Source organism: Erythrolamprus reginae, chromosome 2 (assembly GCF_031021105.1).
Source record: "Erythrolamprus reginae isolate rEryReg1 chromosome 2, rEryReg1.hap1, whole genome shotgun sequence".
Classification (NCBI taxonomy): domain Eukaryota; kingdom Metazoa; phylum Chordata; class Lepidosauria; order Squamata; family Dipsadidae; genus Erythrolamprus; species Erythrolamprus reginae.
In genome coordinates this window covers 43371150-43398380 of record NC_091951.1, presented here as the reverse complement: position 1 = coordinate 43398380, position 27231 = coordinate 43371150, and the positions used below count along the sequence as shown (strand labels likewise).

General features: G+C 43.2%; 1 protein-coding gene across 1 annotated transcript in view; it reads right to left on the bottom strand.

Moving 5' to 3' along the window:
• The window catches only part of PLXNB1 (plexin B1), a 160377-nt gene that overhangs the window by 108704 nt on the left and 24442 nt on the right, over positions 1 to 27231 (bottom strand). The window contains exons 2-3 of the mRNA XM_070738026.1: positions 16376 to 16558; positions 677 to 805 (exon numbers count right to left, since the gene is read on the bottom strand). Coding sequence (XP_070594127.1) covers positions 677 to 805; positions 16376 to 16558 — 312 coding nt within the window. The remainder of the gene's footprint in view (positions 1 to 676; positions 806 to 16375; positions 16559 to 27231) is intronic.

The following is a 27231-nucleotide window of genomic DNA, read 5'->3' as shown; positions in this document are numbered from 1 at the left end:
AGGCCTGGAAAACTATGCCTCCTTTAACAACCTGTGGACTTCAATTCCCAGAATTCCATGGAATCCAGGAAGTGCCCCTACTCTTCCTGCCTTCCGTAAACTCCTTAAAACCCACCTTTGCCGTCAGGCATGGGGGAACTGAAACATCTTCCCCTGGGCATGTTTAATTTATATATGGTATGCTTGTGTCTATATGTCTGTTAGTATATGGGGTCTTTTTAAATCTTTAAAATTTTAAATTTAGATTATTTATGATTTGTTTCCACGTGTTGTGAGCCGCCCCGAGACTTCGGAGAGGGGCGGCATACAAATCTAAGTAATAAATAAAAAATAAATAAATAAGTGATCACCTTGGCGTCCTTAGCAACCTGCCCGTGATGTCAAAGCTCCGCCCCCAGAATCTCTTCGTGGGAGGGATTCCCCAGCTCGTTCAAAGGGAGGTCTTCACGTAAAAATAAACATTGTTTTTTTTACGAAAAAGGACGCCGCAGCGGCACTGCAAGCAAAGGGCGATCCTTTCACGTAAAAATGATGCTACTTGGTTCTTTTACTCTACTGATTAAGCATAACTTGTATAGAATGGAACAAAACAAAACAGAACAGAACAGAACAAGCTCTCTAATCATCGCATGATGTTTTTCCTCATCTCCATCAGCAGGTCCTCATGTATTCTCACCATTGACTGAGTCATGACATAGAGGTGCTCCTTCGGCTGGTCGAACAGGAGGTCTCGACATACTGCGCTGTTCGGCTGGATCATCAAAGAAGCATAGAGGATGGCCTCTTCTTTTGTTTTCATGTAGACCTGTAAGGCAACAAATCAAAATGACGAATGCTTAATTTAATTTAAAGGGGTAGAGGAACTAAGCAGCTCTTGGTGGATGCTCGTAAATCATCATCCTTTGGTGAAAAAAAAAGATTATATTTATACCTCTTCATCAGAAACCTTCCTCAATACGTAACGTTGCAGTCAAAGTAAACTAGAGATTCACACTACTATTTCAGTAAAATAATATTTTCTTACCTTACTTCTAATCTTTTCCCCAACTAACCTCAGATTGTGTCCCCTTGTTCTTGTGTTCACTTTCCTATTAAAAACACTTCCCTCCTGAACCTTGTTTAACCCTTCAACATATTTAAATGTTTCAATCATGTCCCCCCCTCTCCCTTCTATGCAGCCAAGCATTCTACTTGCTTTCCCTACTGCCTGACTGCACTGTTCACCCATTTTGAGACTGTCAGAAATCACTACCCCTAAATCCTTCTCTTCTGAAGTTTTTGCTATCACAGAACTGCCAATGCAATACTCAGGTTGAGGATTCCTTTTCCCCAATTGCATTATTTTACATTTGGAAACATTAAACTGCAGTTTCCGTTGCTTTGACCACTTATCTAGTAAAGCTAAATCATTTGCCATATTACAGACGCCTCCAGGAATATCAACCCTATTGCACACTTTAGAGTCATCGGCAAATAGGCCCACCTTCCCTACCAAACCCTCCCCTATGTCACTCACAAATATATTAAAAAGAATAGGACCCAGAACAGACCCTTGTGGCACACCGCTTGTAACCAGGCTCAAATACACAGCACCAACCCAAGGTGCTTTTTTTTTTTCAGGAAGCAATTGGACTTCTTTGTTTTTGTTTGAAGGGGTTGTGCTTCTCATCCTGAAGAAGCTTCTTGGATGAGGAGCAAAACGTCTTCAAAGAAAAAAACCAGTCACTCTGGACGACTGGGAATCTCTGGAGACCCTTAGGGCCAAAATCTCGCAAGCTCACTCAAACCTCAGAAAACTGTTAAAGGTCCTAATCTAAGATGTTTCATATTCTCCACTGAAATCCTATCAGTGCTGTGAAATCCCATCAATTTCAAACCATCCTGATGTGTTTAATTAACCATTATTTAATTTTGGCAACTTTAAGTGCTCTTGATGATGGGCCCTGAGGCCTGGTGTTCATTGTCAAGTTCTGGTGCGGATATCTTTGAAGACGTTTCCGTCAAAGTTAGTTACATTTCAGATTGATTGGGAAAAAAACAAGACTGAGAAGAACCTGCGTTTGCCGTCTGTTCGCTGGGAATATTAGATCAAGAGAATGGTGTTAGGAAGAGAAATTTGCAATCTGGAAGGTGGCTGAGGAAGGCCCCTCCCTCCCAATTCAGGTTTGTTTAAAAAAGGCAGCTTGATGTAGCGTCCACAGCCTCACAGCTGAAAGGGGAGTATGCGAACAATTGGACTTTTGAAAAAGCAAAAGCAAACGGTTGCCAGATTTCTCAAAATGGGTGAGCAGTGTGGTCGGGCGGTAGGAAAAGCAAGTAGGATGCTTGGCTGCATAGCTAGAGGTATAACAAGCAGGAAGAGGGAGATTGTGATCCCGTTGTGTAGAGCGCTGGTGAGACCACAGTTGGAGTACTGTGTTCAGTTCTGGAGACCTCACCTACAAAAAGATATTGACAAAATTGAACGGGTCCAAAGACGGGCTACAAGAATGGTGGAAGGTCTTAAGCATAAAACGTATCAGGAAAGACTTAATGAACTCAATCTGTATAGTCTGGAGGACAGAAGGGAAAGGGGGGACATGATTGAAACATTTAAATATGCTAAAGGGTTAAATAAGGTCCAGGAGAGAAGTGTTTTTAATAGGAAAGTGAACACAAGAACAAGGGGACACAATTTGAAGTTAGTTGGGGGAAAGATCAAAAGCAACGTGAGAAAATATTATTTCACTGACAGAGTAGTAGATGCTTGGAACAAACTTCCAGCAGACGTGGTTGGTAAATCCACAGTAACTGAATTTAAACATGCCTGGGATAAACATAGATCCATCCTAAGATAAAATACAGAAAATAGTATAAGGGCAGACTACATGGACCATGAGGTCTTTTTCTGCCATCAGGCTTCTATGTTTCTAAAGCAGAGCCAGGGGAGAGAAGCTGGGCTGATGTTCACTGCATTAAACAGATGTGGCTGGACATGTGCTTGCATTGGAACTGTTAGGATGATATTCCCCGCTTGAGGAAATGAAATATAGATTTACAGATTGCTAGAGTTTGAAGGGACCTTGTGGGTAATCTAGTCCAGCGTTTCCCAACCGGTGTGCCGCGGCACACTGGTGTGCCGCGAGACACTGTCAGGTGTGCCGCGGCGAGAGGCGGCGGAGGAGAGTGGGCGGATCGGGCGGGCAATGGGGCAGGGCGGAGAAGCCAGGGGCGCGTTTGGCCGGAGGCACCGTGGGGAGGCAGGGGCAGCCGCGGCTCCCTTTACTCCTACTGCCGCACCACCCTGCCCCTGCTCCCCACGGTGCCTCCGGCCAAACGCGCCCCTGGCTTCTCCGTCCTGCCCCATTGCCTTCCCGATCCGCCCACTCTTCTCCGCCACCGCCTCCTGCCTTGGGGCGAGGAATCCGAGAGTCCGGGACTGTGTGGCTTTGCGCCATGAAGAGAAAACGGCCGACTTTTCCCTGCTGCCGTTTTCTCTTCATGGCGCAAAGCCAGGGCCGCCGATAGACGGGTACTACAGGGAGCGCGCTACCGGGCCCCGGGCAAATTGGGGCCCGCAGTCAGCGGCTCCTTGCACTGAGCTCCCGCTCGCAGCTGTCCCCTGGCTCCTGCTCGATGCCACGGTTTTCGGCGCTGTCCTGCTGGGCCCCAAAGACGGAAGGCAGGAAGGAGGAGAGCTCCATTCTTCTCGCCTTTTTCCCGCCTTCCTTCTTTGGGGCACAGCAGCACAGCGCCGAAAACCGCGGCATCGAGCAGAAGCTGGGGGACAGCTGCGAGCGGGAGCCCCAGGAGGGAAGTACCGGCAGCGCCCCGCCCAGCTGAAGCTTCACTGGCGTCGGCGGCAAATGTCCTTTGTGGCCCGGTGGGAGGGGGGGCTGCAGCGGCCGCAGGCAGTCGCAGGGAGATGGCTGCGGCGAGAGGGAGCTCCAGGCGGCGGCGAGAGGGAGCGCTCTCTCTCTCTCTCAGCTGACTGCAAGCGGGAGCCCTGACGTGGCGGTCAATTGAGAGAGAGAGAGAAAGAAAGAAAGAGAGACATATAAGAGAGGCAGAGAGAGAGAGAAAGAGAGACATAGCAAGAAAGAGAGACAGCAAGAGAGGCAGAGAAAGAGAGAGAGAAAGAGAGAGAGACATAGCAAGAGAGGCAGAGAGAGAGAAAAAGAAAGAGAGACATAGCAAGAGAAAAAGAGAGACTTAGCAAGAGAGGCAGAGAGAGAGAGAAAGAGAAGGAAAGAGAGATAGCAAGAGAGGCAAAGAGAAAGAAAGAGACATATAGCAAGACAGTGAAAGAGAGAGAGAAAAAAGCAAGAAAGAGATAGCAAGAGAGACAGAGAGAGAGAGCAAGGGAGAGAGAAAGACAGAGGAAGGGAAGGAGGGAGAGAGAAAGAGAGCAAAAAAGAGAGGAAGAAAGAAAGACGGATGGAGAGAGAGAAAGAAGGGAAGGAAGGAAAAGAGAGAAAGAGGGAGAAATAGAGCGAAAGGGAGGAAGAGAGAGGGTTTTTTTGTCCAAACTTTTCTTTAGCCCGCCCCCCCCCCTTTCAATGTTCCCCAGGATTTTGAAAATATGAATAATGTGCCGCGGCTCAAAAAAGGTTGGGAAACACTGGTGTATTGGACAAAATAAATAAATAAAATAAATAAATAAACTTGAAAGAGGTGTCGACTTCTATTCCTGAATTCTCCATTATGGCTGGGTATTTGTATGCCACCCCGAGTCTACGGAGAGGGGCGGCATACAAATCTAAATAATAATAATAATAATAATAATAATAATAATAATAATAATAATAATAATAATAATAATAATAATAATAATATTTTTTTAAAAAAAATTCAGGAATTCATTCGATGCCTCCTAAAGTTGCCAAGTTTGAATCACACTCCACTAGAATTCTTTTCCTTTGGTTCAGGGGTGTCAAACTCAATTTCATTGAGGGCCAACATCAGGGTTGGGTTTCGTTGGCCGAATTCATCCTTTTATCCATAATCTCAAACTGAATATGATCCACCATGTTTCGGCCAACAAAATTAATTTGCGGGAACTGATGGGACGATGGGACAAGGTAAGAGGATAGGTAGAATTTGAGACAAAGGTATAAAGAATAAATTAGAATTACTATACAGTATACTCCGAGTCTACGGAGAGGGGCGGCATACAAATCTAATAATAATAATAATAATAATAATAATAATAATAATAATAATAATAATAATAATATGTAAATAGATATACTGCTCTTAAGTTAAAATGGCATATAGAAAATATGCCCCCATTTTGGAGGAGGGGTATTTATTTTGTTTTATTTATTGGATTTGGATGCCGCCCCTCTCCGCAGACTCGGTATGAATGTTGTTTGGTGGTGGGCACCTTGAGCATTGAGCACATTGTTATGTATTGTGTAGATGTTTTACTATTATTATAAAAATCTATTTAAAAATTATATATATAAAAAGCAATATATAAACAAGCTAAAAAAAACCATCAGGGTTGGGTTTGACTTCGGAGTGGCCGGAGGCAACTCAATGTCACTTGCGTCAAGGGCACCTATGGTGACCCCAGCGCTCTGAAAGAGAAAACGGGCTCCTGTGCTAAGTTTTGGGATGTGGCAGCATCCTGCAACCCTCTGCCAGCCAAAACGGAGCTTGAGAGGGCCCGCGTGCAACCCTCCGGAGGTCTGTTTTTGCTGGCAGAGGCATCGCATTTATTTATTTATTTATTTATTATTTGGATTTGTATGCCGCCCCTCTCCGAAGACTCATGCTGGTCCTTCACTGTGGGCTGGATCTGGCCCCCAGGCCTTGAGTTTGACACCCCTGCTTTAGTTCGTGCCCTTTGTTTGTGTTGCACTACCACCAGAATAACAAGAGTTGGAAGAGACCTCGGAGGTAACAAGTTTGTTTGTTTGTTTGTTTATTTATTTATTTATTTATTGGATTTGTATGCTGCCCCTCTCCGGAGACTCGGGGCGGCTAACAGCAACAATAAAACAGTGTACAATAGTTGTGAGCCGCCCCGAGTCTTCGGAGAGGGGCGGCATACAAATCTAAGTAATAAATAAATAAATAAATAAATAAATAAATAAATAAATCTAATACTAAAAACGATTAAAAACCCATTAATATAAAAACCAAACATACATTCAGACATACCATGCATAGAATTGTAAAGGCCTAGGGGGAAAGAGTATCTCAATTTCCCCATGCCTGGCAGCAGAGGTGGGTTTTAAGCAGCTTACGAAAGGCAAGGAGGGCGGGGGCAATTCTAATCTCTGGGGGGAGTTGGTTCCAGAGGGCCGGGGCCACCACAGAGAAGGCTCTTCCCCTGGGTCCCGCCAAGCGGCATTGTTTAGTTGACGGGACCCGGAGAAGGCCCACTCTGTGGAACCTAACTGGTCACTGGGATTCATGCAGCAGAAGGTAGTCCCTGAGATAATCTGGTCCGGTGCCATGAAGGGCTTTATAGGTGACGACCAACACTTTGAATTGTGACCGGAAACTGATCGGCAACCAATGCAGACTGCGGAGTGTTGGTGTGACATGGGCATATTTAGGGAAGTCCATGATTGCTCTCGCAGCTGCATTCTGCATGATCTGAAGTTTCCGAACACTTTTCAAAGGTAGCCCCATGTAGAGAGCGTTACAGTAGTCAAGCCTCGAGGTGATGAGGGCAACTTGAGGACTACTCTAACCACACTCAAGAGCAGTGACTGCGAGAGAGATCTTGGAGTTTTAGTAGACAACCAGCTAAACATGAGCCAACTGTGCACAGCAGTAGTCAAAAATGCCAATGCAATCCTAAACTGCATTAATAGAAGGACTAGGAAAGTACAGTACTACCACAGAAAGAAGGGGGGTCAGGCTGTTTTCCAAGGCAGCAGAAGGCCAGACAAGGAACAATGGATAATAATAATTAATAATAATTTATTAGATTTGTATGCCGCCCCTCTCCGAAGACTCGGGGCGGCTCACAACAACATAGTGTACAAATCCAATTTTTAAAAATACAATTTATGATAAAATAATCACACAATCAAATCAAACCATACACCCACCTTGACAATTGGGGGTGGAGGGGTGTTAATTTCCCCATGCCTGGCGGCAGGGATGAGTTTTTAATGACTTACGAAAGGCGAGTCCTAATCTCTGGGGGGGAGCTGATTCCAGAGGGCTGGGGCCACCACAGAGAAGTGGGTCCCACCAGACGACATTGTTTAGTCGATGGGAGCTGGGGAAGGCCAACTCTGTGGGACCTAATCGGTCGCTGGGATTCTTGCTACAAAAGGATGGAAACTGACCAAGGAGATATTCAACTTGGAAATAACTTTCTAACAGTGAGAGCAATCAACCATTGGAACATCTGGCCTGTGGCGGTCATGAGAGTGCCAACATTTGAGGCCTTCAAGAGAAAATTGGCCTGCCATCTATCTGAAGTGGGGTAGGGACTCCTGCTTGAGCGTGGGGTTGGACTAGATCAGTGATTTTCAACCTTTTTTGAGCCGCGGCACATTTTTTACATTTACAAAATCCTGGGGCACACCACCAACCAAAATGACACCCTAAGACACTCTCCTCTCATTTTCCATCCCTGTCTCCTCCCCACCCTTTTGTGTGTGTGTGTGTGTGTGTATACACACTCTTGAACCATTTCCAAAAACAGGTGAGGGCTGGGGGGTTTTCTCTTATTCTTTGGGTGCTTTTTATCATATGCTTTAAATCAAGAGTCACTTCTCTCTCTCTCTTGTTTCTCTCTCTTTCCTCTCATTCTCTGTCTCAATCATTTTCTCATTTCTCTTTTTTCCTCCCCTTTTTGCTCATTTCTCTCTCTCTCTCCCTTCCTCTCCTTTTCTCTCTCTCTCTTGATTTCTTTCTCTCTTTCTCTCTCCTGCCTTCTTTCTCTCTCACTCTTGCTTTCTCTCTTTCTCTCTTTTCTTTCTCTCTCTTGCTTTCTCTCTCACACTCTTTCTCTCTCTCTTTCTCTCTCTCTCTCTTTGCAAGATTGGAACCTGTGCTTCCTTCTTCGCGGCACACCTGACCATGTCTCGCGGCACACTAGCGTGCCACGGCACACTGGTTGAAAAACACTACTCTAGTGCACTTGAAAAAAATATTGTCCCAGTGAGTATAGAAAGAAGGCGGACAGGTGCCGTATCTGTTCACCTATTACAAGATCGTGCCAAGGAAACCACTTTTTCTTCCACAGCAGTGTGTGTAGCCATTGTGTCTGTCAAACCATTCTGAGCATGACATTTCCCTGACGTCCCATTTGCAGCGCAAAACTGTTACTCGCCATCCATTAGAAAAAACCCAAAACTGCTGCTCAAAACCTTTTCTGGTCCTTGAAATAGAACTTTCATGCTTCCTGTGGGATTGGCAATGCGAGTTCACATAGATCAAAAGAAACGCTTTGCACTCTTCCTACCCCACGACCTAGAGAGAATCCAGATGTGAAATAATGCTGATATGGCCTCAGGAAGAGGAAAGGGAACAATGAATTATTAAGAGTGGGGGGAGAGGAAAATGCAAAGAGGGGGGAGAATTTCAAAATAATGTGCCTTTGATGTTGTTAAGTATAAGATGTGATAAAGAGAAACCATGCAGCGTAGAAACATATAAATATAGGAGATTGACGGCAGAAAAAACCCTCATGGTCCATCTAGTCTGCCCTTATATTATTTTCTGTATTTTATCTTAGGATGGATATATGTTTATCCCAGGCATGTTTAAATTCAGTTACTGTGGATTTACCAAACATGTCTGCTGGAAGTTTGTTTCAAGCATCTACTACTCTTTCGGTAAAATAATATTTTCTCATGTTGCTTCTGATCTTTTCCCCAACTAACCTCAGATTGTGCCCCCTTGTTCTTGGGTTCACCTTCCTATTAAAAACACTTCCCTCCTGAACCTTATTTAACCCTTCAACATATTTAAATGTTTCGATCATGTCCCCCCTTTCCCTTCTGTCCTCCACACCAGTGTTTGCCAACCTTGGCCACTTGAAGGTATCTGGACTTCAACTCCCAGAATTCCCCAGCCAGCATTCGCTGGCTGGGGAATTCTGGGAGTTGAAGTCCAAATATCTTCCAGTGGCCAAAGTTGGCAAACACTGCTCCAGACTATACAGATTGGCAAATGAAGTGAACGCAAATATAGAAAGTCTCAGGATAATGTTGTAGATCCAATCTGGGTCGGTCACTGGGACCAGAGGTTTAGTATTCCAAGCTTTCGGACTCAGATTAACAGAGTTGGAAGGGACCTCTATCCACCTTTTCTATCCCTTCTTCCACAATGTTGTTATGCAAAACATAAAGCCACCCGCATTTTCCTACCCTGAAGGGCTGCTTTCTTTGCAGGTTGAAGCAAAACATATTTTATTTTTCCAGGTCTTTTAATATTGGGTTCATTCATGCTGTTACAATTTTCACCTTTTCTTAGACTCTTTATCTTCTTACTATTTTAACATTTGTGATCTACGTTATTCTGCATTTTGAACTACATTACAGTAGGTGCTGTAATATTTTTAAATCAACTCTTGCATTCTATAGTAGCGTTTCTTAACCTCTCCGACTTTAAATATGTGGACTTCAACTCCCAGAAGCGCTAGGTGGCGCTGATGCCCCAAAATGAAAGAAGTTAGGTTCTTTATGTAGGCTGAGTGACAGCAAGAAGCATTGCGGTGGGACCAGGTGTGTCCATGGAGGAACCATGGGGAGCAGACAGGTGATGTGTAGATGATGAAGATAGTTCTCAACTTACAATCGTCCATTTAGTGAAAAGTCTATAGAGATCCTCAGTCATCCAGGTCATGGTTATCCCAAAGGTGCCTTTTTTTCAGGAGGCTACCCACCACCCCTTATCCCAGAGGTCTTTGAACTTGGTAACTGGCTGAAAAATTCTGGGAGTTGAAGTCCACAAATCTTAAAGTTGCCAAGTTTGGGGAACCCTGCACTATCCTGTCAGAGCAGACGTTCCTAATATAATTGGATTGCTTATTTGTACCCGGACTATTTGTACCTAGTAGCGGGTTGCTACTGGTATTGTAAAGGACGCACCAGTAGTGATCGCTGTGCTGTGAGTGCAAGCTTTGGTTATCTTGCATATGTACGTGTGTGTGTGTGTGTCCCAGTGTGTTTTTGTTTCTGTGCATGCGCAGGAAGCAAATCTCGTGAGGGGACGGACTGACGTGTGACATTTCAGTGATTTTTTGCCTCTGCGCATGCGCAGAAGCAAAAAAATCACTGAAATTTCTCTCACACGTGCATCCCCTCACACAGGAATGAGATTTTGCTGATTTTTTGCCTCACTGCATGCGCAGAAGCAAAAAAATCACCGACATTTCTCTTGCATGTACATTCCCCTCACACACAAATGAGATTTTGGCAATTTTTGCCTCTGCGCATGTGCAGAACCAAAAGAAATTACTGAAATTTCTCTCACACATATATCCCCTCACACATTAATGAGATTTTGGCAATTTTTTGCCTCACTACATGCGCAGAAGCAAAAGAATCACTGAAATTTCTCTCACACGTACATCCCCTCACACAGGAATGAGATTTTGCCCATTTTTTGCCTCACTGCATATGCGGAAGCAAAAAAATCACAGAAATTTCTCTCGCATGTGCATTCCACTCACACACAGATGAGATTTTGGTGATTTTTGCCTCTTTGCATGCGCGGAAGCAAACAAAATGCAGAAATCTCTTGTGCGTGCATCCCCCCATGAGATTTTGCTTCCTGCACATGCCCAAAGGCAACAACCTGTTGTGAGGTGCACGCACAAGCTAACCAAAGCTGCGCAACCAGCGCGCTGGTAGCAGCGGTAATAGGAATCCGCCCCTGGTTGTACCTTATGATTCTTGATAAACTAATATTTTGTGTACACTGACAGCATATGATCCAAGCCAAATTTCTTGTGTGTCCAATCACACTTGGCCAATAAAATTCTATTCAAAGAAGCTTCCTGGATGAAAAGCGAAACCTCTTCAGAAGAAAAAAAGAAGTCCACTTGCCTCCTGAAAAATCACCTTTGGGATATTCATTCCATAACTATGGAATTCTACGATGGCAATTTTTTAAAAAATGACTTAGGACCGTTTTTTTCACATTTACAAGCCATTGTAGCATCAATGTGGTCATGTGTTCAAAATTTTGACCAGCAGGGTATTTACAACGGTTGCCGTGTCCAGAGGTCATGAGATCATCACCTTTTGCAACCTTATGGCAGGCAAAGTCAATAGGGAAGCCAGATTCACTTAACAACCCTGTTTCAATGTCTCTTTTGAAGTGCGGTGACCAGAACTGAATGCAATACTCCAGGTGTGGTCGGGCCAGGGCGTAGTAGAGTGGTATTAAGACTTCCCTGGTCTTGGAGTGTATTCCCCTGTTGATGCAGCTGAGGATTGTTGGCTTTTTTAGCTGCTGCTGCACATTGTTGGCTCATGTTTAGTTGATTGTCCACCAAGACTCCGAGGTCTCTTTCGCAGTCGCTACTGCTAAGAGGGGTTTCTCCCAGGTAATTTGAATACTGCTCATATCTGTGTGAATATTAGCTGGATATCTATAACCTCCACGTTTAGCCTCTGTAACTCTGCTAACTCCCTAATACTTAACATTATAAGTTCGAGGTCCAGTTGTAAACCTGCTTTTTCAGCACCGTTGTAGCTTAGAACCGTAGCTGAATGAGGCAATGGTAAGGAAGGATTTACCTGTACAGTGATCCCTCTATTATCGTGAGGGTTCCGTTCCAAGACCCCTCGCGATAATTGATTTTTTGCGATGTAGGGTTGCGGAAGTAAAAACACCATCTGCGCATGTGCACCCTTTTTTCTATGGCCGCGCATGCGTAGATGGTGGAGTTTGCGTTCCCCGCCGCCCACGCAAAGGGGAAACCCCGATTCGGCTCCTCGCTGCTGCTGCGCTACCGAGCAGATCAGCTGCTGGGCGGCCGAAGGAACCTTCCCTGGGTCTTCTCCCTCTTGCTGGCGGGCGGGCGAGCGGCGGGCATCAGCGAGGAGCCGGGGTTTCCCCTTTGCGTGGGCGGCCGGGAAGACCCAGGTTGGGGGTTCGGGGGGGGGGGTGCTGGGAAGCCCCCCAGGCTGGCTGCGACCTTTTAAAACAGCCGCGCCGCTTCCCAGCTGAGTCCTGAAGCCAAACGCGGAAGTTCGCCTTTGGCATTTGGCTTCAGGACTCAGCTGGGAAGCGGCGCGGCTGTTTTAAAAGGTTGCAGCCGGCCTGGGGAGCTTCCCAGCACCCCCCGAACCCGGGTTGGGGGTTCGGGGGGGTGCTGGGAAGCCCCCCAGGCCGGCTGCGACCTTTTAAAACAGCCGCGCCGCTTCCCAGCTGACTCCCGAAGCCAAACCCGGAAGTGGTTTTTTTTTAATTAATATTTTTTAAAAAATAACGATATAGCGTTTCGCGAAGATCAAGATCGCGAAACTCGAGGGATCACTGTATTGCAAAGCTTCAGAACATCTTTTTGTCTGACAGGACAGTCAGGCTAAATGACAACTGAGCTTTAGTCTGGACACCTATGATGATCTTGCAGTTTCAGTTTTCTGATTTATAATATGGAAACTGCATACCAGATACCGCGGAGTTCTTCTTTTTCATGAACCCACCCAAAATAATTGCCATTCTGGATTGCAAAATCTTCCTTTTTAAAAAACAAGAAAAGAAAGCATTTCTGGGGGATAGCTGAGGGGGAAAAAAATGTTGTTCTAAATCTTGAGTCAAGGTTGTATTAAATGCCATTGCCACTAATGCAGCGATAGATCAAATCAAGGTTCATATCGCAAGCTATTTATATGTGGAAAAATGAACTCAGTGATTTTTCCAAATTCAGAAATTTACCTACTTTTCAAAGAAGCCGTACATTTTATCAAATATACAACACAGGAAAGAGTGTTTTATACACCTCCTTGGCATGGTTGCCAAATAAAAGGAGTTTTTATGCATATGCTCTGGAAATGTGTTGAAGTTCAAAAATTTTGGAAGGAAGTACAGAATGAAATTAACAATACAGTGGTACCTCGAGATACGAGTTTAATTCGTTCCGGACCTGGGCTCTTAAGTCGAGCAGCTCTTATCTCGAACGACTTTTCCCCATAGGAATTAATGTAAATAATTTTAATTGGTTCCAGCCCTCAAAAAACTCACAAAGTTAGTCTAAATTATGCAGAAAGACATGTTTTTAATGAAGAAATGTACATGTACATATAAATGAATAACTTGTAAACTTTCTTAAACTTTTAAATTTACATATGTTCAACTTCTCTGCCACCCAATCCTGTAGGACAGAGGTCCCCAACCCTTTTTGCACCAGGGACCGGCTTTAAGCGATCAAGAGAGGAATGGGTGAATGAATGGACGGAGGGTGGGAAGGAAGGAAGGAAAGAGGGAAGGGACAGGAACAGAGGAAGGAAGCAAGGAAACTTATGAAAGGGGAGAGTAAGAGAGGAATGAGTGAAGGGAGGGAGGGAAGAAGGTGGGAAGGAGAAAGAAAAGAAGAAATAGAGGAAGAGAAGGTAAAAGAGAGAAAGAAAAAGAGCAAGAAAGAAAGAAAGAAAGGGGGAAGGGACAGGAACAGAGGAAGGAAGCAAGGAAACTTATGAAAGGGGAGAGTAAGAGAGGAATGAGTGAAAGGAGGGAGGGAGGGAAGAAGGTGGGAAGGAGAAAGAAAAGAAGAAATAGAGGAAGGGAAGGTAAAAGAGAGAAAGAAAAAGAGCAAGAAAGAAAGCTGCAAGCACCCCCCCGAGCCCCCCAGGCCGGCTGCAACCTTTTAAAACACGCGCGCCGCTTCGCAGCTGTCTCCTGAAGCCGAACGCAGAAGTTAGCATTTGGCTTCAGGAGACAGCTCCTTGGCGCTTGTATCTCGAACTTGGGCTTGTAAGTAGAACAAAAATATCTCTCCCCTCCCAGCTCTTATCTCGAGTTGCTCTTAAGTAGAGCAGCTCTTATGTCGGGGTTCCACTGTATGCTAAACATTAATTGGATAATCACAAAAGAATTAGCAACACTAGTTAAACATGGGGAATTACGAGAATTTAAAGAAATCAAAACAGCAGCTTTGGAAAGCGCTCAAGCAGTAGTGGTACTAGGGTGGAAGGATAGTAATAAATGGACAGTCCAGAATTGGTACTGGTATATGGTGGACCACATCCACTTCGAAATTATGGAAATAAGATTAAATAACTTTGATGAAAATAAATTGGAGAAGCTGATGGCACGATGGAATAAGGTGAAAAGTTATATCTGAAGTAGAATTTATAACGACAATGTGAAAAATAAATTCCAATCACTTTTTGTATGTAAAGAAATGTAAACCGGAGCTAAGGAAGAAATTGAAATTTATTGGAAATAATTTAACCCCCTAAATGGTGGTGGGGTTTATTGGTGTTGGGCACGTTTTCTGTAAGATTTGTTTGTTTGTTTGTTGTAATAAAAATTTAATTAAAATATTTTTTTAAAAAAAATATACACCTCCTTGCGTTGCCAAAAAGAAGAAGAAAATATTTAGGGATATGTAGCAGAATAATAAGAACAGAATGTATGTTTCTATTATTTACATCAAACACAGGTGTTGGTGCCAATTGAAGAATCTCAGACTCTAATTTTTCTTCAAGTTTCTAGCCATCGATGAGGCTGTGTGAAATCTCAGGATTCACTTAGTTCGCAGAAGCCACTCAACTTTCTAGACATCTGCTTTATTCTAGACATCTGTTTTATTTTGCTTGAAAGCCAGATGTGGCCCTTAATGTGGTCATAGGAAGAATCGGCAAAATTATTAAGGAAACTAGTCAAGCATGCATGTGAGAGTATAAAGCATCTATATTCCTTTACCCACTACATTTATGTGGCCATTTTTCTTTGGCAGTTCAAGGCAGTATGCATGGAAATTTCCACTTACAGCTAGTCCTCGTTTAACAACCATTCATGTAGTAACTGTCCGAAGTTACAAGGGCAATGAAAACAATGAAATCTATGACCAGTCTTCCAATTAAACCCCCCCCCCCTTCAAATTATGAGATCTGAAATTATATTCCCCACAATTAGGTGATCAAAACTCTGGCATTTGATAACCATTGCTCATTGATATTAGATGTTGATTTTTTGTGATGTTGTTTTTGATAGATTGGACTGTTTTTCCCCCCTTTGTTTTCTCCTTGTTGCTTGTCACCTTCTTGCCACTTTCTCCCTGCAATGGAGCAATTGTTTCCTTGACTTTTTTCTTGTTTTTAATACATTGGAAGAGGCTTTTTTTGTTATTTTTTTTAACTTTCGTTGCAAGCCTTTGTTTATTATGAACTTTAGCTTTCCTCACTTCCGTCTTTACAAACTCGGGCTATTTGCTGTTATTCTGCCTTAGTTATTTCCCCTTCTTTCTACTTTTTATACTTGTCCTTTTTGTCTTTCAATTTTATTTTTATTTATTTATTGTTACAGTTGAAAGGGACCATGCAGGTCATCAAGTCCAACCCACAGAAGGCGGTCCCAGAGATGGTCCGATGTCATGAAGGGCTTTATAGGTCATAACCAACACTTTGAATTGTGACCGGAAATTGATCGGCAACCAATGCAGACTGCGGAGTGTTGGTGTGACATGGGCATATTTAGGAAAGCCCATGATTGCTCTCGCAGCTGCATCCTGCACAATCTGAAGTTTCCGAACACTTTTCAAAGGTAGCCCCATGTAGAGAGCATTATAGTAGTCAAACCTCGAGGTGATGAGGGCATGAGTGACTGTGAGCAGTGAGTCCTGGTCCCCCTCGCCACAGCTGAAAGATGATTTTCTAATGTGAGCTGTGGATCGAGGAGGACACCCAAGTTGCGGACCCTCTCTGAGGGGGTCAATAATTCTCCCCCCCCCCCGCCCAGGGTTATGGACGGACAGATGGAATTGTCCCTGGGAGGCAGAACCCACAGCCACTCCGTCTTATCCGGGTTGAGTTTGAGCCTGTTGCCCCCAAGGTTCCTGTAGCTTCAACATCTTCCAACATTTCATCTCTGTTGGTGAGAATTAAATCCAATACAGTATGGCTAATCCCCTTGTTCCTTTCTCTATTTTTTGGGTAGGAAAGTTGTCTGCTAGGTTTGTTAGGAACCAGTTGGATCTTCCACTTGGTGCAGGGTTTGTCTCCCAGCTAATGTCAGAGTAATTAAAATCCCCCATTACTATTGTGATGTGCTTCCTACATACCTTAGTTAGCTGACTAGCAAAATGTTCATCTACTTCCTCTGTTTGGGCGGGTGGCCTATAGTGTAGACCTATGGCAATATCATTTTCCCCACCCCCTTTAATATTGACCCAAATGCACATATAAGCATACATATGCACACTTTGTATATAAGCACGCTTTCCTCTCGGGTCTGAGATAACTACCTTGTGTAGTTGGCCTTGGCTGTCACCCAGGAAAACAACGGTGTGTCCATCTTCAGTGCTGGCAGCCACGGCAGTTAGTCGGGCATTTTCTTTTTCCAGGACTGGCGTTGCTTCAAGTGGCACTCGACTCGCCATGGGACTGGGAGTGTGGTCCGAACCACAAGGATAGGCAGCCAAAGTGTCCTTTGGATGAAGGAAGAAAAAAAAAAAGTTCAGTGGTTTTGATACACATATCATGGTAGGGGTTCAAGGAAACTCAAGGGGACACAATCTGAAGTTAGTTGGGGGAAAGATCAAAAGCAACATGAGAAAATATTATTTTACTGAAAGAGTAGTAGATCCTTGGAACAAACTTCCAGCAGACGTGGTTGGTAAATCCACAGTAACTGAATTTAAACATGCCTGGGATAAACATATATCCATCCTAAGATAAAATACAGGAAATAGTATAAGGGCAGACTAGATGGACCATGAGGTCTTTTTCTGCCATCCATCTTCTATGTTTCTATGTTTCTATTCCTGCCAAAGAGTTTCTCCACCATGGCAATTTTAAGATGTGTGGACTTTCCCAGCTAGCATGGTGGCTAGAGAATTCTGGGAGTTGAAATTTAGACATCTCAAAGCTACCAAGGTTGAATAAAACTGGCTAAGTGGGTAGTAAGTGGATGGGAAACAGTATACAAAATCACAAGATGTTTTTGTAGAGCACCAACAAAGCTGTCTCCTTCCATAATTTCAACAAAGATTGTTTCCTCACATTTAATAGTAGAAACAACAGAAGTTTTTACCCCCTTGGCTGATGTTTGACATAGGAACTCAGATAATAATGATTTTCCATACTTACTACCATCATCTGCATATTTTGATTGTATTGTAATGTATGCATGGTTCTTTTTATGATATTATTGTTTTACTACATTGTTGATTTTATTGTCGTGTTTTAATTGCTTTTTTTTTTTAACTAATTATTTATTTATTTACTTACTTACTTACTTACTTACTTACTTACTTACTTACTTACTTACTTACTTACTTATTGGATTTGTATGCCGCCCCTCTCCATACACTCGGGGCGGCTAACAACAGTAATAAAAAACAGCATGTAAATCCAATACTAAAACAACTAAAAAACCCTTATTGTAAAATCAAACATACATACAAATAAACATAAAATTTACATAAATTGTAAAGGCCTAGGGGGAAAGAATAACTCAGTCCCCCCATGCCTGACAGCAGAGGTGGGTTTTAAGGAGCTTACGAAAGGCGAGGAGGGTGGGGGCAATTCTAATCTCCGGGGGGAGTTGGTTCCAGAGGGCTGGGGCCGCCACAGAGAAGGCTCTCCCCCTGGGCCCCGCCAAATGACATTTTGCTGTATTTGTGACTGTTGTTAGCCGCTGTGAGTCCATTTTGGAATGAGTGGCAAATTAATTAATTAATTAATTAATTAATTAATTAATTAATTATGTAAACAGCTTCCAGCTGTTAAGTGGTGGAGACAATGTACAATTATTAGACAAAACTATTTGAAAATATAATGTACTCATATTCACCATCTGGGTAATTGGTCATGTTCCCTGTGGATTGTGTATAAAGGCATACATTAATTAATGTAGCAAAATGTAATGTGTCTAAGGAAAAAAAATAAAAATAATAAATCTAAGAGAGCAATATCTGGGAATAAAATAAATAAATCAGAATCCAATGCGTTCATCACAATGCAATCAGGAGACAATGTCAGAAACAAAACCTTAACAAAAATTGTTTTCATCGCTGGCTGAAAGCATTTTCAAGACCTCTTTACCAGAAGATTTTCCAGGATTTCACACATCCCAGTGACCAGTTAGGTCGGAGAGTCAGCCTCCTCCAAGCCCCGTCGGCTAAACAATGCCGACTGGTGGGTCCACGGGGGAGAGCCTTCTCTGTTGTGGCCCCAGCCCTCTGGAACCAACTCCCCCTAGAGATGCATATGGCTCCCACTCTTCTTGCCTTTCAAAAGGCATTAGAAAGACATCTATGCCTGCAGGCTTGAAGACCGCGAGCGAAAGCTTCTTTCCGGCCACTTGTATGAAAGAAGAATAACTGTCTGTTTTATTGGTGGGCTTTTAATATTTTTAATGTTTTAATAGTATTTATCACCATTGTATCTATTTTTATTCTTGTGAGCCGCCCTGTGTCCGCAGGGCGTCCTATAAATTTAATAAGTAAATAAATAGATTTGAAAATTAGGAGCAGATATGCATGGGAAGAGGTAGTAGGCCTTTAACTATTTTGATTACAAGGCTCTTTGAAAGTTTCATAGTAACTAACCAGCACAACGAACTGTATTATTAAAGGTGGACAAAAGTTTGGCAATGACATATGACGTCATCGGGTGGGAAAAACCGTGGTATGGGGGGGAAAAAGCGAAGTATTTTTTAATTAATATTTTTGAAAAACCGTGGTATACACTTTTCACGAAGTTCAAACCCGCGTAAATCGAGGGAACACTTTATGTTTATCCCAGGCATGTTTAAATTCAGTTACGGTGGATTTACTAACCACGTCTCCTGGAAGTTTGTTCCAAGCATCTACCACTCTTTCAGTAAAATAATATTTTCTCACGTTGCTTCTGATCTTTCCCCCAACTAACCTCAGATTGGAATCAATTCCCTCCAGAGATTCGAACAGCCCCCACCCTCCTCACCTTCCGTAAAATGCTGAAGACTCACCTCTGTCGCCAGGCGTGGCAATGACTACCTCCCCCCTTCATTGTGTTTCCTGACCTCTGTTGTATGATTAACTGGGCTGAATGTGTACGACTGTGTAATTGGGGATTTTATGACACTGTTTATGTTATATTAATGTTTTTTTAATTGACTTTTAAATTTTTATTAGATTTGTAATGTTGTTGTGGTTCAGCCTGGGACCCCTCCGGGAATGGCTGATTTGCTGTCGGTGTCCGGCTCAGAGGCTGAGGACCAGGAGGGGCAGACTGATGAAGAAGCTGAATCCCAGGCTGAAGATGAAGGACAGCCAGAGTTCCACCAGGGGGAGCTCTCCCCAGCAAGCAGCCTGGATTCCCTGGGGGAAGATGCTAGTGACTTCATAGATATGCGACAGAGGAGAGCTAACGAGAGAAGAACGCAATTGGCCAGATATTTCCAGCATTAGGGGTCGCAGCTGGGTTTGGGTGTGGTGCTTGGGAAAGGATAAAAGGCGGCCCCACCCTTCCTGGCTTGTGGAGTTTTATCTTGGAGATTCGTGAGACCTGTCTGTGAACTTTGGTGGCTACAATCCTGGTTTGTGCCTTGGACTCTTGAAACCTTGGGGGGGGGGTGCCAGCAAGAAGCTTTTGGAATTGACTGGACATCAAGACCCTGTTGTAAAGTATTGTAACCTGTCTGCTGTGAAGACAGGTTTTCCTTTGTGCTTATTTTTTCCTGCTATAAACTACTTTTGGATTTACCAGAGTGTCTGGCTGTTTTTCAGTGGGTGTGGCCCGCCCCGAGTCTCTGGAGAGTCTCTGGAGAGGGGCGGCATACAAATCTAAATAATAATAATAATAATAATAATAATAATAATAATAATAATAATAATAGTGCCCCCTTGTTCTTGGGTTCACTTTCCTATTAAAAACATTTCCTTCCTGAACCTTATTTAACCCTTATTTAACCCTGTAACATATTTAAATGTTTCGATCATGTCCCCCCTTTCCCTTCTGTCCTCCAGATTATACAGATTGAGTTCATGAAGTCTTTCCTGATACGTTTTATGCTTAAGACCTTCCACCATTTTTGTAGCCCGTCTTTGGACCCATTCAATTTTATAAGAGTACAGTATAGCCAAATTTTCAGCCTCTTTTGGGGGTGGGGGGAAGGTGCTTCTTATACTCCGAAAAATACAGTAATTAGATTAATCCGAGAAAAACTCGAACATGTGATGCCAACACCCACTCATGAACGTACCCAGAAAAAAAAAAAAGTTACAAGAAGCTGATATATCCGCTAAAATGGCAGGAAGGAACTTTAATAAAGTCTCTCGGCAATCAGCTTTTTTTTAGGACACAGCACTCCTTTAAAGAAGGATTTATCATTTCCACTCCTCATAGCCGGCCAAGTGGGCGCGGATCCAAAATGCATGAGCTTGGCTTCGCTCCTTCCAAGCAACCTGTCCATTTAGTCGCTTAGGCTGCATGAACTGAAAACCATCATTTCTGGAGCATTGCCTATCTCTGTCATCTCACCAGCAACCTGTTTCTGAATGGGAGTTCCTGGCTGGAAGACCCACCAGTTATTCCACTCAGCAAAGTCCTTTGCAGACTTATGCAAAGGCCCTTTGCTTGGCAGGCTAGGTCAGTGATTTTCAACCTTTTTTGAGCTGCGGCACATTTTTTACATATACAAAATAATGGGGCACCTTGAGCGGGGGGGGGAGTGAGGGGGCTTAAAAAAAGTTTGGACAAAAAAAATCTCTCTCTCTCTCTTCCTCCCTTTCGCTCTATTTCTCTCCCTCTTTCTATCTCTCCCTCCTTCCCTGCCTCTCTTTCTCTCTCTCTCTCTTGCTTTCTTTCTCTCTCTTGCTTTCTTTCTGTTTCTTTCTCTCTCTCTCTTGCTTGCTTTCTCTTTCTCTCTCTCTCTCTCTTGCTTTCTTTCTCTGTCTTTCTCTCTCTCTTGCTTTCTTTCTCTTTCTTTCTCTCTCTCTTGCTTTCTTTCTGTTTCTTTCTCTCTCTCTCTTGCTTTCTTTCTCTTTCTTTCTCTCTCTCTCTTGCTTTCTTTCTCTTTCTTTCTCTCTCTCTCTTGCTTTCTTTCTCTCTCTCTCTTGCTTTCTTTCTCTTTCTTTCTTTCTCTCTCTTGCTTTCTTTCTCTTTCTTTCTCTCTCTCTCTTGCTTTCTTTCTCTCTCTCTCTTGCTTTCTTTCTCTTTCTTTCTCTCTCTCTCTTGCTTTCTTTCTCTTTCTTTCTCTCTCTCTCTTGCTTGCTTTCTCTTTCTTTCTCTCTCTCTTGCTTTCTTTCTCTTTCTTTCTCTCTCTTTCTTGCTTTCTTTCTCTCTCTTTCTCTCTCTTGCTGAGCTTCGCGGCACACCTGACCATGTCTCGCGGCACACTACTGTGCCGCGGCACACTGGTTGAAAAACACTGGGCTAGGTAGTACTTCAAGTCAACTCACAAGTGCAGTTAGACAGTTATCTCTCTCTGAATCACCACTTTGTATTTGGCTCTGGATCCCATTGTTTCTGGGAGGCAGGATTTATAAATCACAACCCTGGGCAGAATCTGAAAGGAGATGGACTAATTTACAATGGAAAGCATATTGCTTCCTCCTACTAAATCTCCATTCTTCTTCTACGTTAACTTTGCAATAATTCAAACACAGCCTGAGTTCTATCACGCTGCTATCATTTGCTGGTCATTCCTCACACCCATTTTTTCCCCTCTAAATTTGCCCCCATCAACTTCAGATTGTAAATAAGAGTTCATTACTGTTGAGTATGTACTACTCAGTGTAAATAGTTGAATTTTGTTAGACGCCTCTGATTGGCTAAGATGCTGACAGTTGGGTTTCGGCGGGAAGCCTAAAAGTATAAAAGGAGCGTCTGGCGCTGTGTAAAAGCCAGACGCGTTCCTAGCTGAAGTCACTTGTCAAATAGAGCTGACAATAAAGGAACCGTTTAAACCCGAGCTGCCTCAGACTTTTCACTGGCGACGTCGGATGGTCGAACCTACGATCTCCATCATGGACAACCTGCCTGTCGGAAGAGCTCCTGACTTCTTCGACCCAGAGAAATTCACATGGGACAACTACATATCAAAATTTGACATCTTCCTAGAAGCTGCGGGCATGAAGGACGCCGACAGCAACAGAAAGAGAGCCATTTTCCTGAATTATTGCGGCTCAGATATATACGATCTCGCCCAGACTCTGACAGATCCGCTGCCGGCAAACTCCGTGACTTGGGACACCTTGAAAACCAAGCTGTGAGCTGGGAGGACTTTATCAACCCTGAAGTTGCTATAAGTTGAATTGAATTGAGTTTTGAATTTATTAGATTTGTGTGCCGCCCCTCACCCAAGACTCGGGGCGGCTCACAACAAGACAGTAATATAATACAATACAAATCTAACGTTAAAATTTAAACTAAATTAAAATACATGTTAAAAAAAACCCCATTAACTACACAGTCATACACACTCAGTACAGCTGATCAATATAGAGGTCAGAGAAAAAGGGGAGGAGGTTAATCCCCCCACGCCTGGCGGCAGAGATGGGTCTTTACCGACCATGTCTGCTGGAAGTTTGTTCCAAGCATCTACTGCTGTTTCAGTCAAATAATATTTTCTCACGTTGCTTCTGATCTTTTTCCCAACTAACTTCAGATTGTGTCCCCTTGTTCTTGTGTTCACTTTCCTATTAAAAACACTTCCCTCCTGAATCTTATTTAACCCTTTAACATATTTAAATGTTTCGATCATGTCCCCCCCCCTTTTCCTTCTGTCCTCCAGAATATACAGATTGAGTTATTATTAGTTATTATTATTTATTAGATTTGTATGCCGCCCCTCTCCGTAGACTCGGGGCGGCTTACAGCAAAGTTCATGAAGTCTTTCCTGTTAAGTTTTATGCTTAAGACCTTCCACCATTTTTATACCCCGTCTTTGGACCCGTTCAATTTTGTCAATATCTTTTTGTAGGTGAGGTCTCCAGAACTGAACACAGTATTCCAAATGTGGTCTCACCAGCACTCTATACAGCGGGATCATAATCTCCCTCTTCCTGCTTGTTATACCTCTAGCTATGCAGCCAAGCATTCTACTTGCTTTCCCTACCGCCTGGCTGCACTGTTCACCCATTTTGAGACTGTCAGAAATCACCATCCCTAAATCCTTCTCTTCTGAAGTTTTTGCTAGCACAGAACTTCCATTTCTGGCTCTATCGGGCTGCTGAACATGCGTGGAAGCAGAAATTCATGACAGCACATGCATACAACATCGCAATGCGAACCAGTGGCAAAGGTAAATGGAACCCACCACCCCTGCTGAGACCTCAGTTATCTGTATCTATATTATAGTGTGTGAACTATTGGGGAGGGGCCATCTTCACCCTCTTTCTCTCACACGTAACACCTGAGTTCCCCCTCGATGTTTCTGGAATACGCCCCCTCTCTCTCCTGGGGATCCAGCTCTCCTCGCTACCTCCCACCACCAGTCTTCAGTGTCAACAGCATTAGTGCAAACACTCAAAGGATGCCCTCTTTCAGAATTGTTCCTTGACCCGGACAGTCAAGATGTAGTCTAGACAGGGTTTCTGCAGCGTAGTTGCTCTGCCTGCCCTCTGGGATTTGATGGAAATGGAGTTCGGTTATTATCCTCCATTTAACACCCTTCCATACATTTTCCTACTGCTTCTTCTATCCCAGGGGTGTCAAACTCAAGGCCTGGGCCCGAATCTGGCCCGGGGAGTGCTTAGATCATCCTGGGAACAGCAAAAGGTCCAGCCTGCAGTGCCTCTGCCAGCGATGCCTCCGATCTTAAAAACAGTGCTTACGAGGGCTGTGCGTGATCCTCCCGGGCTCCATTTTCAGCCGCGATGGCCTCCTGCAGGACTCTGCCAGCAAAAAATTGAGCTTGTGCTCTCGTGAGCTCAGTTTTTGCTGGCAGAGTGCTAGCAAAACATGCTACTGGCAAAAGTGCCATTAGATCAGGTGAGTGACATGGAGCCTGATGCGACCCTCAATGAAATTGAGCTTTACACCCCTGTTGTTGTTGTTGTTGTTGTTGTTGTTATAATTAATTAATTAATTAATTAATTAATTAATTAGATTTGTATGCCACCCCTCTCCAAAGAGGTGGGTTCTACTTAACTTTGTCACTGGTTCTACTTAACTCTGGGTTCTACTTAACTTTGCCACTGGTTCTACTTAACTCTGGGTTCTACTTTGTCACTGGTTCTACTTAACTCTGGGTTCTACTTTGTCACTGGTTCTACTTTGTCACTGGTTCTACTTAACTCTGGGTTCTACTTAACTTTGTCACTGGTTCTTCTTAACTCTGGGTTCTACTTAATTTTGTCACTGGTTCTTCTTAACTCTGGGTTCTACTTAACTTTGTCACTGGTTCTACTTAACTCTGGGTTCTACTTAACTTTGTCACTGGTTCTACTTAACTCTGGGTTCTACTTAACTTTGCCACTGGTTCTACTTAACTCTGGGTTCTACTTTGTCACTGGTTCTACTTAACTCTGGGTTCTACTTAACTTTGTCACTGGTTCTACTTAACTCTGGGTTCTACTTTGTTACTGGTTCTACTTAATTCTGGGTTCTACTTAACTTTGTCACTGGTTCTTCTTAACTCTGGGTTCTACTTAATTTTGTCACTGGTTCTTCTTAACTCTGGGTTCTACTTAACTTTGTCACTGGTTCTTCTTAACTCTGGGTTCTACTTAACTTTGTCACTGGTTCTACTTAACTCTGGGTTCTACTTAACTTTGTCACTGGTTCTACTTAACTCTGGGTTCTACTTAACTTTGCCACTGGTTCTACTTAACTCTGGGTTCTACTTAACTTTGTCACTGGTTCTTATTAACTCTGGGTTCTACTTAACTTTGTCACTGGTTGTTATTAACTCTGGGTTCTACTTAACTTTGTCACTGGTTCTTATTAACTCTGGGTTCTACTTAACTTTGTCACTGGTTCTTCTTAACTCTGGGTTCTACTTAACTTTGTCACTGGTTCTACTTAACTCTGGGTTCTACTTAACTTTGCCATTGGTTCTACTTAACTCTGGGTTCTACTTAACTTTGTCACTGGTTCTTCTTAGCTCTGGGTTCTACTTAACTTTGTCACTGGTTCTTCTTAACTCTGGGTTCTACTTAACTTTGTCACTGGTTCTACTTAACTCTGGGTTCTACTTAACTTTGCCATTGGTTCTACTTAATTCTGGGTTCTACTTAACTTTGTCACTGGTTCTTCTTAGCTCTGGGTTCTACTTAACTTTGTCACTGGTTCTTCTTAACTCTGGGTTCTACTTAACTTTGTCACTGGTTCTACTTAGCTCTGGGTTCTACTTAACTTTGTCACTGCAAAAAAAAAACCAAACTCCCCAAATCATTTTGAACTCAGTCACATGCCCTAATCCAGTGATAGGAAACCTATAGAACATCTGCTGGCACATGATCTGTTGCCCTAGCTCAGATCCAATATGCATGCACATGCTGGCTAGCTGATTTTTGGCCTTCTTTTTGGCTGTTTTTGCTCACTCCAGGCTTCAGGAAAGCCTCCTAAACCATGGGGATGGTGAAAAACGGCCCAACGGGTCTACCGGAAGCCCAGAGGTTTCAGTGAGGCCTGGGCGCATTTGCGGGGGAGCAAAACAGGTGTGTGTGTGCATGCACGAGGGGAGGGCATTGCATTATGGGTGTGGGCACGAATGTGCACCCTTTTGGCACCCTAACCAAAAAAGGTTTGCCAACATTGCCCTAGTCCAGGGGTAGGTAAAGTTGGCTCTTCTATGACTTGTGGACTTCAACTCCCAGTATTCCTGAGCCAATCATGCTAGCTAAGGAATTCTGGGAGTTGAAGTCCAGATGTCATAGAAGAGCCAACTTTGCCTACTCCTGCCCTAAGACCAATAATAGACAATTCCAGTAATAATAATAATAATAGTAATAATAGTAATAATAATAATAAGTGTTTTTAAATTATTAGATTTGTTGTACTGTACATTGTTTTATTGTTGCTGTGAGCCACCCCGAGTCTACGGTGTGGGGCAGCATACAAATCTAATAAATAAATGAATGAATGAATGAATAAATAAATAAATAATAATAATAATAATAATAATAATAATAATAATAATGTATGGATCATCGACATTGCAATCCCAGGGGACAGCAGAATTGAGGAGAAGCAGCTAGAGAAATTAGTGAAATACGAAGATCTAAAAATCGAGCTGCAACGACTCTGGCATAAGCCAGTGAAAGTGGACCCAGTGATACTTGGCACGCTGGGCGCAGTGCCAAAGGATCCCAGCGGACATTTGAAAACCATCAGAATTGACAAAATCTCCATCTGTCAATTGCAAAAGACCGCTTTACTGGGATTGGCACACATAATTCGCCACTCCATCACGCAGTCCTAGGTGCTTGGGAAGCGCCCGACTGGTGATGAAATACGAAATCCAGCATAGTGATCTCGTTTGCTGTGTTGTATTGACGTAGTAGTAGTAGTAGTAGTAGTAGTAGTAGTAGTAGTAGTAATAATAATAGTAATAATAGTAGTAATAGTAGTAATAGTAGTAATAATAATAATAATAATAATAATAATAATAATAATAATAATAGAGTTATAATAATAGAGTTGAAAGGGACCTTGGGGGGGTCTTCTAGTCCAACCCCCTGCTTAGGCAGGAAACCCTACACCACTTCAGACAGATGGTTATCTAACATCTGCTTAAAAACTTCCCGTGTTGGGGCATTCAGAACTTCTGGAGGCAAGCTGTTCCATAATTCCTTGTGATCCATCCTGCTTTAAGTAGCAGATGGGAAGTGAAAACTCATCCATCTAGCCAACCGTTCTACAACTCCCACCGTTGGAGTTATAAGCTTTCCTCTGACTCTTGCTATCATCTGTATCCTTTGTCATTATTTCTATTGAAGGACGCGGCTGCTTATTCACCAGCTATCTGCATCAGGGGTCTGCATTTCAAACTTGGTTTTCTTATCTCGGAGGCTTTGCTTCTCTTTTTCCATAGCCAAACAATGTGCAAATGTAAATATGCAGGATGCTATGTTTTATCATGAAAATCAACGGAGAAAAAGAGTCTCGTCGGACTACAGCAGTTAAACAAATGAGTAAGCCAGGGTTGATTTATTGGGCCTGTCCAGTA